At 36.6% G+C, this 19,032-nt stretch overlaps 1 protein-coding gene across 1 annotated transcript in view; it reads right to left on the bottom strand.

The window, feature by feature from the left end:
* Positions 1 to 17,617, bottom strand: part of NVL (nuclear VCP-like) — a 29,393-nt gene extending 11,776 nt beyond the window's left edge. The window contains exons 1-17 of the mRNA XM_010082140.1: positions 17,547 to 17,617; positions 16,275 to 16,327; positions 16,096 to 16,192; positions 15,126 to 15,180; positions 14,358 to 14,624; positions 12,845 to 12,971; positions 12,475 to 12,551; positions 12,062 to 12,196; positions 11,094 to 11,195; positions 9,076 to 9,193; positions 8,449 to 8,593; positions 7,525 to 7,795; positions 4,953 to 5,171; positions 4,291 to 4,395; positions 3,386 to 3,448; positions 2,317 to 2,436; positions 1,044 to 1,143 (exon numbers count right to left, since the gene is read on the bottom strand). Coding sequence (XP_010080442.1) covers positions 1,044 to 1,143; positions 2,317 to 2,436; positions 3,386 to 3,448; positions 4,291 to 4,395; positions 4,953 to 5,171; positions 7,525 to 7,795; positions 8,449 to 8,593; positions 9,076 to 9,193; positions 11,094 to 11,195; positions 12,062 to 12,196; positions 12,475 to 12,551; positions 12,845 to 12,971; positions 14,358 to 14,612 — 1,837 coding nt within the window. The 5' untranslated portion in view covers positions 14,613 to 14,624; positions 15,126 to 15,180; positions 16,096 to 16,192; positions 16,275 to 16,327; positions 17,547 to 17,617. The remainder of the gene's footprint in view (positions 1 to 1,043; positions 1,144 to 2,316; positions 2,437 to 3,385; positions 3,449 to 4,290; positions 4,396 to 4,952; positions 5,172 to 7,524; positions 7,796 to 8,448; positions 8,594 to 9,075; positions 9,194 to 11,093; positions 11,196 to 12,061; positions 12,197 to 12,474; positions 12,552 to 12,844; positions 12,972 to 14,357; positions 14,625 to 15,125; positions 15,181 to 16,095; positions 16,193 to 16,274; positions 16,328 to 17,546) is intronic.
* Positions 17,618 to 19,032: the final 1,415 nt, after the last annotated feature.

The raw sequence follows: 19,032 nt of genomic DNA, 5'->3' as shown, positions 1-19,032 counted from the left end.
GCTACTATTTTTCTCTCTTAAGCCATTTCTCCTCAGAATTCTACATCTTGTTCTTACGTAACACATGCAGGTACAAAACAGCTGTGTCTTGTCAGTACCAGTAATTTGTCAAATACATGCTCTAGGTGCAAACGTTCTTTCCAAAATTCATGTATCTATACCAGTATGGTTTTACCAAGGTAGAGTAGTAACTCCGTATTCAATTTCCATTGCAATATTCAGAAAATGCTTATAGCCAAGGAACTGCAACATCTTCGTGCATGTGTTTCTTTCTATTCTTACAACAAATTCCTTTACTTCTAACTCTCAGCATCTAGATGGAGCTCAAATTCAGGAAGAGACAAGTTTATTCCTATGTATAAAACACAAGACTTCTCCATAATATGAAAAAAAGAGGCAGAAAGTTGGTTGTAAAACATATGATGTCTGTAAAGTAGATGTCAGTGTTTAGCTTACCAACTAAGAAAATGCTACAGGAATTGTAAAAGCTGCCAAAAACTGAAGAGCCAGCAAGGGAACACAGACAGCAGTCAATATCAAAGCTTGACAGAACATGAGGAAACAGCAGAATAAGTTCAGACTGAGGGAACCAAATTCAGAACATGAGGCCCGGGGAGCAAAAGATAAGCAAACTTAAAAATGATTTAACATAAGACAGAAAACTATAATGTTGCTTTGGACAGAAAAATCAATGCAAGCAGCAGCAAAAAAAGATATAATTTATGTTTTAGTTCTCTTCTGTTCTTTTATGTTCCACAGATATAATCGAAGGTCCAATTAAGTCAAAGACCTTTCAAAGTATTTTATAGCAGTGGTATCAGGTGCTAATTAAGACACATTTTAAAGACGTTGCTTCATCTCACCCTGTCACCAGAATGTGGAACAGACTAATTGATCAGAAAAGGTTGGGATTTGAGGAGACACTGTAACTTTAAGTACAAAACAAGGTTAATATACAATTCAAATATGTAGGAACACATGATTTCATTAGAAGAGAACCAGTGATACTTCATTTCTCTTGTTTATGATTTTTGGGTCCTCACCTGGCCTGTTTGTGGCAGCCATGATGAAAACCTGCTGACGATTCTCCAGACCATCCATCTCTGTGAGTAACTGGTTGACTACTCGGACACTGGCTCCTGACTTTAAAAGGAGAAAATTGTCAATAGAATTGAGGAAACAGTGGGAATGCAAATATTTCAAAGTAAAAGAAACAAAACATCTACTAGCTCCCTGCCCTGAAATACTCTTCAAATAAAAAGTTTATTTTTTGCACTTTTAATGTAGCTGCATTCTGGATTTCTACTTATTCTAGCTTGTTTCCATCCCAAATTCATGCTACCTATACACCCACCACACATTTTAACATGTGGCAAACCTTTTCTTTCCCATTAGAGATGAAGGACACACTTAAAGAAGCAAATGTAGATATTTCTACTAATCATTCTCCCATCTGTCTCAACAAGAACACACAAAACTTCTCAATATTCAGGTTTTGGGAAAAAAAATGTTCTCCAAATATTTAAAACTCTGAAACCATACTTTCACCAGCTGAGCTATTCATAGCTAAATGTTAATTCCATAGTACTGACATGCTATAACTAAACTCAACAGCTTAATCTGAATTTCATTCTAGAGCTGGGGAGACAGAGAGAGAGAGAAAGCACAGGAGCTGGAGAACAAGAGTTCAATTATGCAGTAAAACTGCTTGATGATTTTGAAGACCATTGTTCTAAGTGTTACTGTTTTATTTTATGCACACAAATATATAAATCCACCTATAGATAATACCTGGTGAAAATGCACACGGGTCTCAAAGAGCCAATGGAAACACCAAACATCCCTGAGTTTCAATTATGAATCCCAAGGACTGCCACCAGTATCACAGCCTGAGGAATACAGTCACCAGTCTCCTGCCCAGACAATACCTCTACATGGTCAAAGACCACTCTGAAGAGCAGGGGTGGGGCCTAGAGCACTGAGAGCATTACAGCTGCACACAGGTGTCAAGATTTGATCATAAATTAAACAGGATATTAAACTGCAGTTCTTTATCTTCTCCTGTTGCTCTACACAGACAAGGTGGTGGATGCATTCTCTGGATATTATTTTCTATATACACATACTAAAAAAAGTACAAAGCTTTACAAAATTTGACCAACATATTTTTCCTCAAAGATGAAAAAGCCTACTGGATTGTCTTCCTTGGGAGATACTGAATGTAGTGCCCTTCCAGGTACTTTTCTTGCTAGCACAATGCCACAAAAGCTGCAACTAGGATAATTAATTTATGGAGATATTTTAAGATGGACTCACCTCACGGTCAGACCTCCGAGGGCACAAAGCATCAACTTCATCAAAAAATACAACACAAGGGGCTGAGTTCCTGGCACGCTGGAACACCTGACGTACAGCACGTTCACTTTCACCAACATACTAAAACAAATGACAAATCACAGTGAAACAATGTAAGACATGAACATTTTGCTTGGAAAAAAAAAAAATTAAAAGCAGTTTCAAAGCCTATTTAAGGTGCTTTGCAAGGGACAAGTGCAACCTGCCAACCAGTTTGCTTCGGATAACAGTTTATGTCCTAACATAGTCTCTGAATCACAGCCAGACATTTTCTCTTAACTTCACAAGGAAGCAGGGCTCCTCATTAACTTAGAGTTATATTTCCTGCCTGTATCAGTACTTCAAGTACACATTAAAAAAATGTTTGGGAAAAGAATAAACAAATCCAGTATTTTGGTTTTAGCTTCCATGTTATTAATAAATAGGTAACTGTAGGCCTCTCGCTCAGTTCAACACATTCTCTTAACTCTAAAAGGGACCAAAGTTATATCCCAACACTTCTAAGCCCAGTGCTTCAAAAACTCAGACTACAGCATAAAAATCCTTAAAAATCACTTTGATCAACTACAAAGCCACATTGCTTTCCAATGTTTCAAACTTCCATTAATAATCTAAAATGACTGGCAAAACAGATTCCTGAACTGGAAAGCTGAAAATTTTATTGTGCTTCATGAAAGCTGTTGATCTGTAGTTACTGATCACCAATTGTTCTCACTGTAGATTTGAATTTTTTTTCTTTTTCTGATCCCTATAAAAACAATGATGCATGTAGTAGGTAATTTAGAAATCCTACTTCTGTCAAGAAGGCTCCATCTGCCAGGTAATTTAAACCAAGATATATACTTAAAACTACCCAAATACCTTTTTCCTTTTCACATGAATAATGTCACTGCAAAAAACTTTAAGCAGAGGTTAATTGTTGCAACTTCAGTTGCACCAATATCAGTTGTGTAATTATCAGCAACGCTGCTTGCCTCATGTCTTGGACAAGAATTGCATAAATAACAAAAGCAAAACGATTAGTGCATACCATATTTAGCAGTTCAGGACCTTTCACAGAAATGAAGTTCAGTCCAGACTCATTTGCCACAGCCTATCAAAAAGGGAAAGACAGATATATATATATATAAATATATATACACACACACACATATATATATATATACACATCACATATTTTTAATGTTTTCTTTGGTTCTGTCCATGGAGCAATAAACAAACTTAAGAGAAGGAGCACAGTTACCAACTGTTTGTAAAATATAGAAAACAGTACAAAGTATAATTATATGCAATTAAGAGTGGGAGGGGGGCAGGGAATTTAGCAAGGTGTTCTCTCTCTCTAATGAGGCAGTGTTCCAGATTCACAATCCACTCCACCCCCCTGTATTAGCTGAAGAATTCTCAATACGTAGTGGGAGTTAAAGAGATACTCCACTACATTAGAGCATTTGAAGACAAAGATGAGTGACATCTACAAACTTGCATGAGCACCTGCATTTATATGGGGAGGCCGTAAGAACTGAAATGCTCAAGAAGGAAAACAAAAATATTTTCAGTATAGGTAAATATTATATTTATGTACTTTTATTTATTATGAGTGTAGACTACTCTCAAATATATAATTAGAGTTACAGTGAAATATTCCATAGAAGTGGTTATCTCATGGAGTTTCTTCCTATTTTTGCTACTTTCTTCTTAGCAAACTTCCTTCCGCCAAGTTTTGCCATAATTCACTCACAATTCAAGCAAAATTGTAACTTTATGTCAAGAAAATCAAATAACTTTAGCACAGAGGCCCAAATTTAATTTTCTGATGAGAACTGATGCAAAAGCCCAACTTCTGGCAGTATCATCCAGACTCAGTCATTCCTACAAAAAACGTCCACTTCAAGAAGATTCTCCAGTATTTTTAAATATGTTTAGAAAACGTACTACCTTAGCCAACAGTGTTTTGCCACACCCAGGAGGTCCTGCAAGCAGGACACCAGCCGGAGTAGTCAGGCCCAGAGCTTTAAACTGCTCTGGGTTTCGCACAGGTGCCTATAAAATAAATTCTCATAGTTAATCTATGACAAAAAGCTAGCATAAAACTTTCCATTTCAGTTACGGTTGTATGAAAAATCATTCATAAGCAAGTTCTTTATTCTAATTCTTTATAGGCTAAAAGAATAAAGTCCATCAGCATCTTACTATCTTGCACTGATAAGTACCCCAAAATGAGAGAAGTATCATGATTCAGAGGCAAAGATTTTTTTTACCTAAGTTCTCATTTTAAGGTGTTAGTGTTAGGCATCCCTCTGACTGGCAGCAAGACTGCTAACCTTCCAGCTAAGTAGCCTCCAATTCTTTGTGTGGCAGTTTTATAACCAAGGTTATTGGTACAAGAATTTTAGAATACTTAAGATTCAGCAATAATGAACATACTGCAAGCATGAATACAGTAAGTGAAATGTGAAATTCATGCACCAGACTTGTAACAATTTTGAAAGCAAATGATAAAAGTCTGACATTTAAAATGAATATGTTGGCAAAATTTCTAGTTTGTAGCATGTTACAACCCATGGGCAGCAATCTTTGAAAGTAAGGTTAAGACATACCAATATTGCCATAGTCAGCTCCCCCCGAACATCCTCCAGGGCTCCAATATCTGCCCATGTCACATCAGGAATTGTAACAAAGCCTTCTCTCTTGGCAGAGGGTTGCACTGATGACAGTGCAACAATAAAATCATTCATCTCAATGCACAGCTTCTGCAGCTGCTCCTCAGGCAAGTGGTCTTGCTTCTTCAGCAAATCCAAAAGTCTCTGTAATTCATCCTTAGGGTTCAGGGAAAGGGAAAGAAAAAGATTATTCACTGGATTAGATTTTAAGAACCATTTTTTAAGGACTTTTTCAAATCAATACTCTCTTCAACTGTAATATTAATTATGATAAAACAAATCATTACATACAATACACAAATTATGTAAAATAACATTAAAAATTAACATTAATGATAAAAATGTTCCAGGAAAGCACTATGTACATTTAACAGTTGTGAAAGCACAGAGCTGACAGACTACAATCTTGATTTAGATACTACAGAAACAGAGCTAGCACATGTATTTTGTATTCAAATTCTTCCTACTGCTTCTCCCACACCAATTAGGAGAAAGTTCCCTCCATGCTGAAATTTCCAAAATACGTATTAACTACATGTATTAAGTCTGTTTGTAATAAGAAATTGCTTTTGAGAGAAAGTGAACAACTCTGCTGAACAGCACAATTTCAGCAATTTGCAGTATATTCAGTTATATAGAAACCCTTAAAACTCCTAACACACACACACACACACACTCTCTCTCTCTCATAGATTTTACACTTCTATTTAATATAATCTGATTTCAAGTCATCAACTCATTTCCTCAGGCTGATTAGACCTGGTTTTGTAACCAGGCCCTGATAAAATTTGGACAAACAGAACAGAGAAATAGGATAATGCTTTTTAGCGCTGTGCCACCTTGCAGACCGCAGCACGCCAGACAGGTGTGTTCCAATTTCCCCAATCAGTTCTTATTGGGGAAACTATCTGAGAAAACACTTGATCAAAGAACTTTATACTTTCACAACATAAACACATCCCAGTTCTAATACAGAAAGGCAGTATCAAAGCAAATTGATACTGCACCACAAGTAAAACTATACCAGGATTTTCATTATAAGATCGAAGGAAAAAAAAAGAATTGTAAGAACTGTTAAGTTTCCACAGTTTCCCCATAGCAGTATACGGGAAAAGTATCACTTCCTATTTGTTGCAACAAAGATGACTCTACAACTGATCACAAAGAAATAGAAGTATTTATAGTCCCTGATACTCCTTTTAAGCCCTCCCTCCTCTTCTTAACAGAACCATTAAGAGAAATTCTGAAATAGCCAAGACCACTGGGTTTGTTTACTTAAATTGTGTGAATTATTTTAAAAGGTTTTCTATGTTTATTTTTCCATTATAAACACAATATAACGGTTTTAATAACAATACCCTGTATTAGACTATGTCAACCTCCTGCCAGCTATCAAAACATGGCTCTGTTAGGATTAGACTTCCTCATCCTCAACAACCCCTTTGATCATGGTGATGTTGATAAAAACTGCAACTACCTGCCCCTCCCTACTTTCTTTTGGCTACATCAGGCCCCAGGAAACACTAGTAGGTATGCAGTGTGGTTACGTTACTCTAATACAAAGGCTTGCTACAGCTTTTTACACTGGTTTTTGTTAATTACAGTAACAGCTTTCTTTGATAGCCCTTCTAAAACGAGAATCCAAGTACATTGTGGATTTAAAACCATTTTGTTTTACTTCTCCAGACAAATGTTTAGGAAGCCTACACAGAACGAAGGCACATACACACTGCAAACATTGAGAAGTAGGGTCAAGAATTTCTATATAAAGGTGTTGTGGTTCACTGACCACAGCATGTCACCTGGGCCACAGAATAATTCCGACACTGGAAATGCTATTTTCTGCAACACAGTTCCAGCTGTACTGTACATTAACAGATACTTTCTCTGCAGCTCAAGTCACACTGCTAACTTAACTTTTCTGCTGGATAGATACCTCTTCCTCAAACTTGCTATAGGTACTAGACACCACATGTGATTTACCTCAAGTAATCACATAGCTGGAAGGAAAATGTAGACTGCATAAATACTTCTAGATTTGGCTAACTGTAGCTATACCAGGAAAGAGCACCAGGCATCATAATAAATACGTTGCTGATGGCACGGCAAACAGCTCGGTAAAAACTGTGCAAATCTGATATTCTTACAATTCTCTTACAGCTGATAGACTTTTGAAGAGAGATGTAGCCACTATTTTAACCTCTGGTCTGCTACAAAACAAAACACCACAAAACAAACAACAACGATGAAAAAAACCAAGGAAGAAACAGACCTTATATAAAACATTAACACTATTTTTAGAAGGTGTGGGTTTTGGAAGCCACTTATTCAGACCCATTATATGGGCCATTAAGAGTTAAGCTTCTGGCTTAGGAGCTGATATTTCTCAATCTAAGTCTATTATTACGTTGGCCACAGATGTTTAAGTATTTATGAGCAGTGACTTTCACAACTATAAAATGGCTCAATTCTAAAGGTATTAGAGGCACATGCTTCAAGGAACAAATACCTTAGGAGAAAGTTCTAGTTGTTTGGAATCCTCTTCCACCAGGATGTCTGTTCCTATTCCCAGGGTTTCTTCATCTGTGTTTCCTCCAGCATGTACGTATTTCCTTTTCTGCTTCTCAGATTTTATCAGGACTCTGTTCACTGTGCACATAGCTGCCTCACGACAAAGTGCCATCAGATCAGCACCTACATAACCCGGAGTCAGCCGTGCTAAATGACGAAATTCAAAGGATTCTGGGAGCTTAAGTTTTCGACACAAAGTCCGAAGAATTCTAATCAAGTAGGGAGAAAAAGAACAACAAAATAAAGATGAAGCTGTGGCTTTTTTATTTTCATAGGAAAACAAACAGCATTGTTCTGAGGTCTCCTTCAGTCCACATGAACTGAAATTACAGTGGGAACAGTTTTCACTCAACCAAGTAACCAACACTGAAACCCACAAAACTATGCTATATATTTCCTTTCAGTTCTAAACCAAAAACCAACAGTATCAACCAGACAATGTCAATCTCTGGGTAAAAGCTAGTTTTGGTGAATCTAAATATTATAGATTCTTTAAACCTTAGTTTATGATTCAAAATTGACAGAGCAGATCTCAGAGTGTACCAGAGACAGAATGCTAACTTCCTGAGCAACAGAAAATACACATTTAATTCCATCATCTATACTGTTAAGGCACTTCAAAAGCTATTAACATAAAGCTAAAAGCAGATTTGCACACAAGAAAAGAAACCACCCCAACTGTAGATACAGCTACCAAGACAAAGAGTAGACGCACACTTCATGTCTTCCGCACTTTTGAGTGATCCATAGGTGTGGACGAGCACAAATAGGACTAAACACAATAAAGTACTTTTGTTAACTTACACATTATTTCCATATTTATTAATTAATCCAAAAGAAGCTTAAACTTTATAACACATACTTTTCTCTTGCTGCTTCATCTGGGATCCCTAAACAAATTTCTCGATCAAATCTCCCAGCTCGCCTCAGTGCAGGGTCCAGTGAGTCAGGCCTGTTAGTTGCTCCAATAACAAGGACCTGGGTACTGGCAGCCACATTATTCAAATCTAAAGGAAGGAAGGAAGGAAGTTAGTACTCATACTCACCGTCTCAACTTTGTTCCGATGTCTATGCGACTCTGTTTCTGCAGCACACAATAATATTCAGAACAGCAGAGATAAACTTGACCAAAAGTCATACTAAACTGCTGGTCATCCTTATGTCTACTACCTATAATTTGCATTTTGCACACTCAAGCAAAAATAAGCATTTCAAAATGACATTTGACACATTTTCCCACTGTATCTGTTTGCATAACAGACTTATATAAAGCTGTGAAAAAGTTACCACTTTTCACACCGTTAAAAAGTAGTAACATCCTCTCAAATTTACTAGAATCTTCCCACCACCCCCCAGGTAAACTGCCAAAATACAAAAAATTATTACCACTATCTCCACTAAAGTAACCACGAGTCACTGCTGAAGGAAAGCAGACAGTGAGCCTGATAATTGGAAAGTTTAGCTTAGTACAGATGTTCCTGAAACTGACCATCCATACAAGTTAGGAACTGAGCAACAATTCTCCGCTCCATGTCCTTCGAAGCAACTTCTCTCTTTGGGGTGATTGCATCAATCTCGTCAATGAAAAGGACACACGGTGCACTGGACTAGGAACAAGAAATGTTAATAATTACAAAATTACACTGACACAGTGTATTATGAGAAAGAATTTTTTTCAGATTTTCTGTTCTATAATTATTAATCTAAGTCTGCTGCACAATCAACCTGTCCCAGAACAATTCTGTTCTTATGGATTATCTGGAGAGCCACCAGACTATGAAACTGTGCTGAGCTGAGGCTATGAAATAATTAAGGCATGAGATTCAAAATGTCTCTAAATAATTTCTATGTACCTCTATGATGCTTTACGTTTTCCACAAATATTCCATTGTGAATGCTCACTTTGCTTAAGTCCAAAAAACAAAATCAGACACAGGTGGTCTCATGTGGTTTTTTGTTTGTTTTGTTAGTGACATTAGAGCTGTGGAATTTCAAGAGCTAGTATTACTGACATACATAATGAAACAAAAGGAGCAGCAGGTGGTCATGAAAAATGATCTGCCAACTTCAAGATTACTACAGAGCCTGACCACGTTCAAAGAGCAAAAATGAGCACTAAGTAATTCCTACAAGTGTTCTAAAATTCCATGTACTTCATGTTTGCAAAAAGCCAACACTAACATAGAATAATAACTACTGTAACTAATAGAAAATAAGTGTTTAACTGACATAAGATTATTAATATTCTCAAAAAGCACTAAGTAGTGCAAAGGAATACTCAAGGAAAACACTAAAATAATCTTAAAAAAATACTAGAATAATGTTTTAAAAAAAGTATTTTAAACCCCAAGCATTCTGTGTTATCAGGTAGCAACTGCGCCATCTAGTTGTCATTCACTTTTCCTGTATCTGATAGAGGGAAAAAAATGCATCTAAGCTATGAAGATTCCACAGTACGTGCATAATGTATAGTGGAATTATGTATTTTTTCCCTCCACAAAAATTTGTAAAAAAAACTAAGCAGAAAAGCTACTTAAGTGAACGTGAGGGACTATAAGAACAGATTTTGCTTTTAAACATATTTTATGCAATACATTTAATTTCTTAAAAGAATAACTTCTACAGCAACCTCCCCTCGATCACTACATACACAAAAGATAGGTAATTTCTAAAAACTCTGTGTGATCACCTATTTAAATTTATTCTAAACAAAATCTTATCAAGGCCTTCTAACAATTAAAATGTAGTATGAAGTGGAAACATAATAATCTAACAGCTTCACAATCAATCTTTTTACCCTGTTTAGCATTATTTTCTACAGGAACATACTCTAAACACCTACATACAGTTGTGGGGGAGAGTACAAAAATGGAATAAAGCTGGAAAACTGGAATATTCTGAGAGATCAGGAACAGAAAACTGTCTTAATGAAATAAAACATTTGCCACATACTAGAAAAAGAAAAAGCTGCATGTGTTTAAAATAAAATTATCTCAACCTGTCTGGTTCTTGTTGCTTCTTACTAAATCTGGAAATTGCACCAAGGCAAGGCTTCCACTGTAACTCAAGTCCTGTTTTTGTATTTGCCCCAGATTGCGTACTTCATACTCAAACCCCCAAAGTCTTAAGTCTCTCACATTCTCTCAAGTTCCATGCCATACAAAACCAGCAAAAAAAATCTTGTAACAAAAAAGCACAGTAAACTGCTCTTACATCCTTTTTGTTTTTATATATCAAGCCAAGCAGCTCTACGTCAGTAAATAATTTTTGCTGCTCCCTTTACATTGATATGATGAACTATCTTCTGTCAAGATTTCAGAATAGTAATCTTTGTGCTCTGTGACAGCATCACACTTAATACAATGGAATTCTGGTCACAGAAGGGGAGACACTGACCTGTGTGCAGCAATATAAAGATCCACTCAAATTCAAACCACAACAACAAAATATGAATTTTTACAAAGAAAAGGACAAACAAGTCAGTGTTATTTCCAATGAGCATCTCACCATAGCCTGCTCAAACAAGTCTCTCAGTTTCTGCTCAGATTCCCCTGATACTCCAGACACAATCTCCGTTGCTGCCACTTTCAGCATCGGGAGCTCAAGCTCCTGGAAGAGACAAGGAACATTGTATGATACATCCAGAGGTTAGAAATGTTGGCTGTCCCAGAGGAGAAATATTTTCCAATATGACATGTTTTACACCCAGAGATTATGTAATCAAGACTAAATCTTAAAGAGATAATTTAAAATGGGTCCAAGCCATTTGGCCAAGTGAACAGCAATGGATATAAAAACCAGGTTTCCCTAATTCAATTAGGGAACAACTGCACCATCAAATAGCTTTGCACCTTGGTCCCCAACCCAAACTTCATAACACATATATTTGAGTTCAAGACAAATATCACTGAATAGCCCAAAATAGTCCTTGGATTTATATCCAAGACAGGCACAGAGCAGCACAGCAGCCCCACTACACATCAAGCTATCAGTAAGATCATATGCACTGAGATACTTGATTTGACATAGGCAAAGCAACATCCATTTTTGGAACTCAGAATCACTATTTAACGGATGCCATCCAATAGATTAAAGGTAATGCCTCATAAAAAGTGGTAAGGTTGAGTCCAGGCTTAAAACAAAACACTATGGTAAATTTAACCAAACGTATCTTCCATTTATAGCCTCAATACCCATGCATATATTGCTGTCCTGGGAATGCCTCAAAACAATTAGGTCAAACACAGAACCTCATATGAAGAGGGGACAAAGTGACAGGGTTTTATCAAGTACAGATTCAGATGGAATTTAAACAAAAGGAAGAGAAAATGGATATATTTTAGGCTAAGATATGAAGGATTGAAAAGAGATTTAAAAATATAAAAAGATCTACTCTATCATGAAGGAGGATTAGTTTGTTTTTCTCTAAATACAATTCAGAAACAGCAGAAAATGTAAATGCAAAGCTATCTCACCCCAGCAATTGCCTGTGCAAGTAGTGTCTTTCCACAGCCTGGTGGTCCATGTAAAAGAAAACCGCGAGGTGGAACCACACCTAAGTGGTTATAGACTTCGGGATGACAGATATGAATGAGCATTTTGCATATTTCCTGTTAAGGGCAAGAGAGACCTCTATTTAAATTGAATAAATCAGTATTATAGATGGTTAATATTATAGACACACCAATATAAAAGTTTATTAATATAATTTCAGTGACTGCTTTCAGAAAGATTAAAGAAAAAAAAACCCCAAAACTTCATTGCTGTTGGTATAAGCAGCTATTCTCAATGCCATGCAGATTAGTTCTGACAGATTTCTTGTTCGTCATTTTTCATGCGACATTTTATTCAGTGCATTCTGTGTGTCACAATTAAAACTTTAACTAACCTTTAAAGTTTCATCATTGCCTCCTACATCCTCAAACTTCACTGAAGGGTGGTAAAGCTTTGGTCCCTTACTTCTAACTGTAAAGGAGGAAAAGTCATGCAACTTTAGACAGGGGATAATAGTAGTTGCTAACAACAAACAAGAAAAAACTCAGCCTAAACAATTACCTAAGTACATGGATTAGTACTATTTTTTGGTGCTAGACACAGGACTAGAATATTGTTTATTATAACGTTAAGGCTAAATTTCTTAACAAAACACTCAAGGTCACTTCTCTGCACTTTAGTGTAAAACACTTCTCTGGTAATGGGATTCCGCAGTCAAATACCATGTCTTTGTTTGGAGCAGCACAGCAAAAATAACATCTCACCTTTCTCTTTAAGTAGGATGGCATCAATTTCTCCATCTACATCTGGAAATTCTTCTTTTTTTCTTTTTGTTCTCTTACCCTTTGTCTTCTTTCTTTCACTCTCCAAGACAGAAAACTCTGTTGGTTTCTAGGACACAAAAGCAGAATTATATATACAAAACCTTCCAAGTCAGTGAATATCTGCAAATGCTTAAAAAGAACAAAATGTTTAAGTGTCTACGATGCTTAACTTACACATATTACAATGAATAAACGAGCAAGGCAGGAATATAACCACTTCTTTTTGTAGTAAATTTTTTTTTTTTTAATACAGAGGATTCGCCCTTTTTTACAGTGTTAATTACACCAGTCACTTTTTTGCTCAGAGTACATACTCATAAGCAAAAAAAACCCAAACAAACCCCCCCAAACCAAAAATAAGATACCAGTTATTTGCATACCATAGACCAATCCACTTTGAGGATGAATAAAACTGTATCAATGTATTTACTCCAATGGCAATTTTTATTACTAGTAAGTCATGAGTGGCTGTAAGAAAATAATTTTACAATTTTAAGATCTCCCTTTTATTAAATTTCTCTATAAAAGAGGATGCAGTACTAGTAGGATAAAGGGATGATTCGTCAAATTGGCCTACTCAGGAAGCATTTTGTGCAATGAGAAAGGCAGGGGTAAATGTAGTTCTTCCTTCACACAAAAAAAAGAGCCTCTTGCCAAAATGCCTGGTCAGCCAAACAACGTAAGTGTTATCTCCCATACATAAATGGAAAGTTTCAATGCTAATCAAAGTTGGTTTTTTTCTAAATAAGAAAAAAAATGGGGGGTGAAGGGGATCACAAAGTGGGAAACCTGTCTGCATGTGGAGTAGGACCTATTTTTAACTGCTCTATAAATCAATGCAATTTCCTTTCAAACTTCCCTGACTCTTATCCATCAAAAATACTTCAGCTATTCCCAGGATCACTAACACTTAACCACTGGCTAAGGGAGACTGCATGCTATGGCTACAGCAAGCCACACACTTCCTGACTACTTAGGCTGGTCACTGGCAAATGAAATAAACAACAGTAAGTTCCACTTACCTTTCTCTCAGTATGGGCACTAATCTGGGTCTCCCTCATACTGAGCACTACATTTCCGTCAAAAAATGAGGAAGAAATTCATAATCTTGTGACTTTTTTACCTCCCATACAAACATGCTTGAAACGGGCCAGAAGGTTCAAAAACCACTTCTGACATGGCAGAACAATGGGCTAAGCCCTTTCTTCTTTAGAAACAAAGCTAAAAACAAGTATTCCACTGGGCTTAAGCCAGTTTTTACTTTCTATTTAACATGTCCACTATCTTTAAACACAGCATGCATGTTTGTAATAAAACAAATATATTTTAAAAATCCAGAAAGACAGATAGTCCTTTTGTTCTTAGAATCACCGTTCAAAAGCCTGTCAAATTACACAGGGAATTACATTCATATTTGCTATTTAAATCACATTGGGCTTGTAAAACACAATACCTCAGAAACCAGTTTCTTTTCATCTCCTTCTCCATCCTCAGAAAGGTCAATGAAAAAGTCTTTTCCACACGGAGTTTTATCAATGAACCAGCCACCTTCGGAGACGCGTGTTTTAACTCGCGTTCCTGGTGAGAGGGTGCTTGTTTGAGGTGCTGTTCGCACAGGAGGGGGGGTTTCCATTGCTTCATTTTTTGCAGTGGTTGGAACAGAATCGGGATTTCCTTTCTTGTATAAGCTCAGCAGGGAACTGTTCATGTGATTTGTAGACTGCAGATTCACATAGTTGAAAACAAAATATACAGGTTATAATTTGGATTATTTATATTGAGAGGCAAATGAAAACGATCTCATAAGCACCATTTAGTGTCATCCCTGCATCTTCCAACCCACCCCTCTGCAAATCAAATGACTGCATACAAAACTACATCTGTTGGTTGATGAAGCAACAGCCTTTGCAATTTACGCTGAAACAACCCCCCAGGCTCATCTTTCAGTAATAGCCAGATATGTCAGTTCCTTCAATCATTTCATTGCCAAGTTTTTCAGGCTGCCAGTGTGCTTTCCTGAAAAGTGACTCTCTACCACAGGTTCTTCCTTTTTCTTCAGAAAATAGCCTCCTTTAGCTCTACAGATTCTCAGCTGGAATTGCCAACTCTGACTATACCTTATCTTCATCTCCACTTTTAAATTATCCAAGTGCATTGCAATCTTACAACACAGAATCATCTGTTATGCAAATACAAACAACCATAATAAAATACCACTTACTAGATCTTCTGGATAATCATCATCATCAGAGTCATCTGTGGCACTTCCTGCAGTCCTTTACATGGAAGGAAGACAAAAACTATCAGTGTATCAGAGCAGAACTGCAAGTGAGACACCCACAAAACAAAACATATGCAATTCCATAATGTGGTTCCCCACAACCATGATACGTAGCCTAATAGAGGAAAAATCCTGACTAGTATGCACTAAATTTACTACTGTGAAGAGTTAAAAACCACATCATTTCCAAGTCTGTGATGAGTTGGATCAACTTGGAAATGTGGCTGAAAGACAGTCCTAAAAAAAAGTGAAGTAGGATCAATCTGATTCAGTTCGCCAAGAGACCACACAACCACCAATGCTGGCACAAGGGAGGTAGTGGTAAATCACTGATGAACTGGCTAGTTCTGATTACAGTGTCCTAATTTCCCATGAGACCCTTAATATCTGTCACAGCTTAAAGAAACCAGAATGGTCCATGACACTATGCACAGAGTTGGGAGTTAGGAAATCTTAATTCCAGTCTCATAGCCAGTGGTGAACAGCCTGTCTTGGGGTCTTATCTCTCAGATTTAGCTAATATCTGTTACAGCCAAGGAAGATAAAGAACAAAAACAAACAAACAAAAAAAAACACCACCAACAACAAAAAAACAAAAAACAAAGAAACAAGGTCTGGGGCCTTAAGTGGAAAACTATCAAGGAAGTCCCAAGGATATCCACTAATTCAGGGCTGTATGTCCCCCATAACAGAGAAATCAAGATTGACTCTAGTATCTGCTGTCCTCAGTGAAAAAAGTGCTTCTATTAACTACAGGTAACTTCTGATGAAGACAAGCCTATGGGAAATCAGGGATCTACCTGTAACCTTGAAACTACCAAAATTCAATAATATGAAGACAGAAAGCCTTAAAGAAATGACAATACTAATGGCATTATTAAAATAATTAAAGGGTAAAATTTTTTCTTACTCATTTTTCTCTTGTTGTCTTGCTCTTTTTGACACATGTTCAGCCTCTAAAACTGCTAAATCTTCACGTGCTTTTTCATTACTGATTATTCCAAACACTGGAAGAAAAAGTTCAAACATGTTAAGAAAACAGTCAAAGCATAATCATCAGCATCTTGGACAGAATACTAACAGAACTACCTTTTGCAACTTGTATTCTAAAAGCATTTCTTTTTCTTCGTCCATATTCTGTACTGAAAAAAACAACAAAATAAACTGGTTACACCAACTGCTTTTTCCCTTCAACACATTGTCATTCACAGTGGAGAAAGTACATTTTAAGTTGATACACAAGCTTCTACACGAGTTCTTATTAAAAACTATGTGAAAATGTGATTGTTTTTTCTTAAGCTTGGAATAGCTCAATCACTGGGATGAAACAAAACCACTAAACTATACTGGTCTCTAAAGGGATGTTAAGTAAAAATTATCAAGGTACTCTTTAACTGTAGATACAGAAAAGCAGCAATGTACACATGAGCACACTACTGAATGTATACATTTCACACCACTACTGATTTTTAAATTTTAATTCAAACAAGAACATACAGACACAGGACTACACTCAGGCAAGGACAGTCCAGCAAGGAGTAACTGTGATAATTAATAACAGTCACTATGAGAAAATCTGATTCAATTAACATCCTTAAATGCAAACAAAAACCACCAACCTTCTACCTTCACTTACTGAGGTTATATTTAATTTATTTGATTTTATACAATAGTTGACAGAGGAAAAAACAACACAAAACAAAACCCCAAGACCTGTAAGCATCTAAGCAAGGGTTTTAGCTTTAGGCATAAATAGAGTGTGCAAACATAAATGAATATACTTCTTCACCTTCATTAACCCACACACCCACCAACAATCCGCTGAAACACAACCTTGCTCCCCACCCAGAAAAGCATAACATCCTAAAAATAATTAGGCAAGACTGCTTGTCCTGCTGAGCAACTAAGATTCAGTGTCTTACTGAATCAGTGCAGACAGATGGGGAAGATGCAGGAAGTGTTGTTTCCCCTCATATTTTAAGCTCACTGGGATAAGGACCCACATGCTGTAATGCATCTGTAGCTGTTTAATTAAAAAAAAAAAAAAAAAACCACCCAAAAAACAAAAAAACCCAAACAAACAAAACCAAACAAACCAGCACAACAAAAACCACAAAACACAAACCACAACTAGATCTTTGCAATGCCAATGCATTAATAAAACGTAAGTTACTGGATATATTGGTAGAGGAAAACACTGGAGTGGAAGTGATCATACAGTTTCAATCAACCTCAACAACTGATAATGAAGTTAGTACAAAGAAAACTGAAATTTTTATTAAAAATACACAAGTGCAAAATACCAAAATAATATAATACACATTTTGAATGCAGAACATAAGAATACAAATCTTTGCTCACCTGTAGGTTTTCTGCAAATCAGATGCTAGAATTCCAATGTCAACATACTGGCCACATTTACTGCTTGCAAGATACTGAAATGAAGAATTTTAAGCAGTGAATAAGATCTCTGTCAATCACTACACCAGAACAGCTAGAGCAAACATGCCTGTTCCAAACTCAACTTATCTTAGAGGTCAAAACGCAAATCAGAAACTGTTTTGAACTGCTTTGGAACACACTAGACAGTATTTCCCAATGAAATGGGAAATGTTTATTAAGACAGATAACTGGTTAGCTACATTTCCCTGGGAAAATCAGCACACTGTATTTTGGTGCTTTGGTGACTTCTCTTGGTGCAACTCCATTGTTTTCATTAGTAAGAAAGATCACTTTATAACCCACATACCATCTTATTGTCAATCCTTCTAAAGTTCTCGGATTCGCTTAGTTAACCCCCTTCTGTTTTAGATCTCCTACCTTACAAATGAAACAATCTACATCAATTAGTATGGATACCGTCCTAACAAGAACTTTATTACAAGATGTTTCAAAGAATACTATAGAAAACTATACAAATGAAAGTGAACTTCTGACAGCAGCTGATCCAACCCATTTTCAAACCACAATTATGAAAGTGTGAGAAAATGTACTAAATTTCAGGTATAACCGTACTCCATCTGCTTTCTTCCACTACTCTCCAAATTACAAGTGAGAAGGACTTTCAATATTGTAATGGTGGATTCCTTCTTCATAACAGAAAAAGGAGACAGAGAATCTCCCCGAAAGATACAGTATCATCAATGTCACAACAGGGAGAATTTAAAAATCTCATTTAAATTCATACCTCTATTTAAAACAATTGAGTTGCTTAAAATTGAATACAGAATTCTTTTTAAAAATCATGTTACACTTCATGTTAACCGTGGGCAGCTACTGACCTGCAGAAAACATCAAGCCTACCACCAATCCAGCTGGCTCCTCCATTTCAGAATAGTCAAGACATAGTCACTAGTGATCTTGTAAAGGAAAATAATCAAGCTCCCTCAAGCAGCCGCTCACATTTTAAGGAATTAGAAGTGGAGCACACTTACACACAGAAAAAAAAGTGTTTAATTTGTGAAGTGACCATAAATATTCATAAAATAGGAGACAGCACTATGCCACTCGAAGGAATCACCATTTTTTCCTGCTCTTCACACGTCTTATGGAAGTAATCTCTTTTTTTCCCTTTCTGCGGTCATTTCATATAACCCATGTGTATGTTTCCACAGGCCAGCGCTTCCAACGTGCCTGGTTCTACTCTGAGGGCACTGTTGGTCTCTTTGACTTTTTCATTTCACACTTGAAAGAGCAGACAGCTTCCGGATCAGAAGCACTGAAGAGCACAGAAGAAAACAACAAACTCAAACAAACAAAAATAAAATTTCAAAAGGAAAAAAAAAAAGACGCCTTCAAAGGCCTTTAGAAAGCCCTGAGAGACCAGACCAGGCCGGGCTGCAGCGCT

This window comes from Pterocles gutturalis, unplaced genomic scaffold (genome assembly GCF_000699245.1).
Source record: "Pterocles gutturalis isolate BGI_N339 unplaced genomic scaffold, ASM69924v1 scaffold15839, whole genome shotgun sequence".
NCBI classification, from domain to species: domain Eukaryota; kingdom Metazoa; phylum Chordata; class Aves; order Pterocliformes; family Pteroclidae; genus Pterocles; species Pterocles gutturalis.
This window is presented reverse-complemented; position numbering and strand designations above follow the sequence as displayed.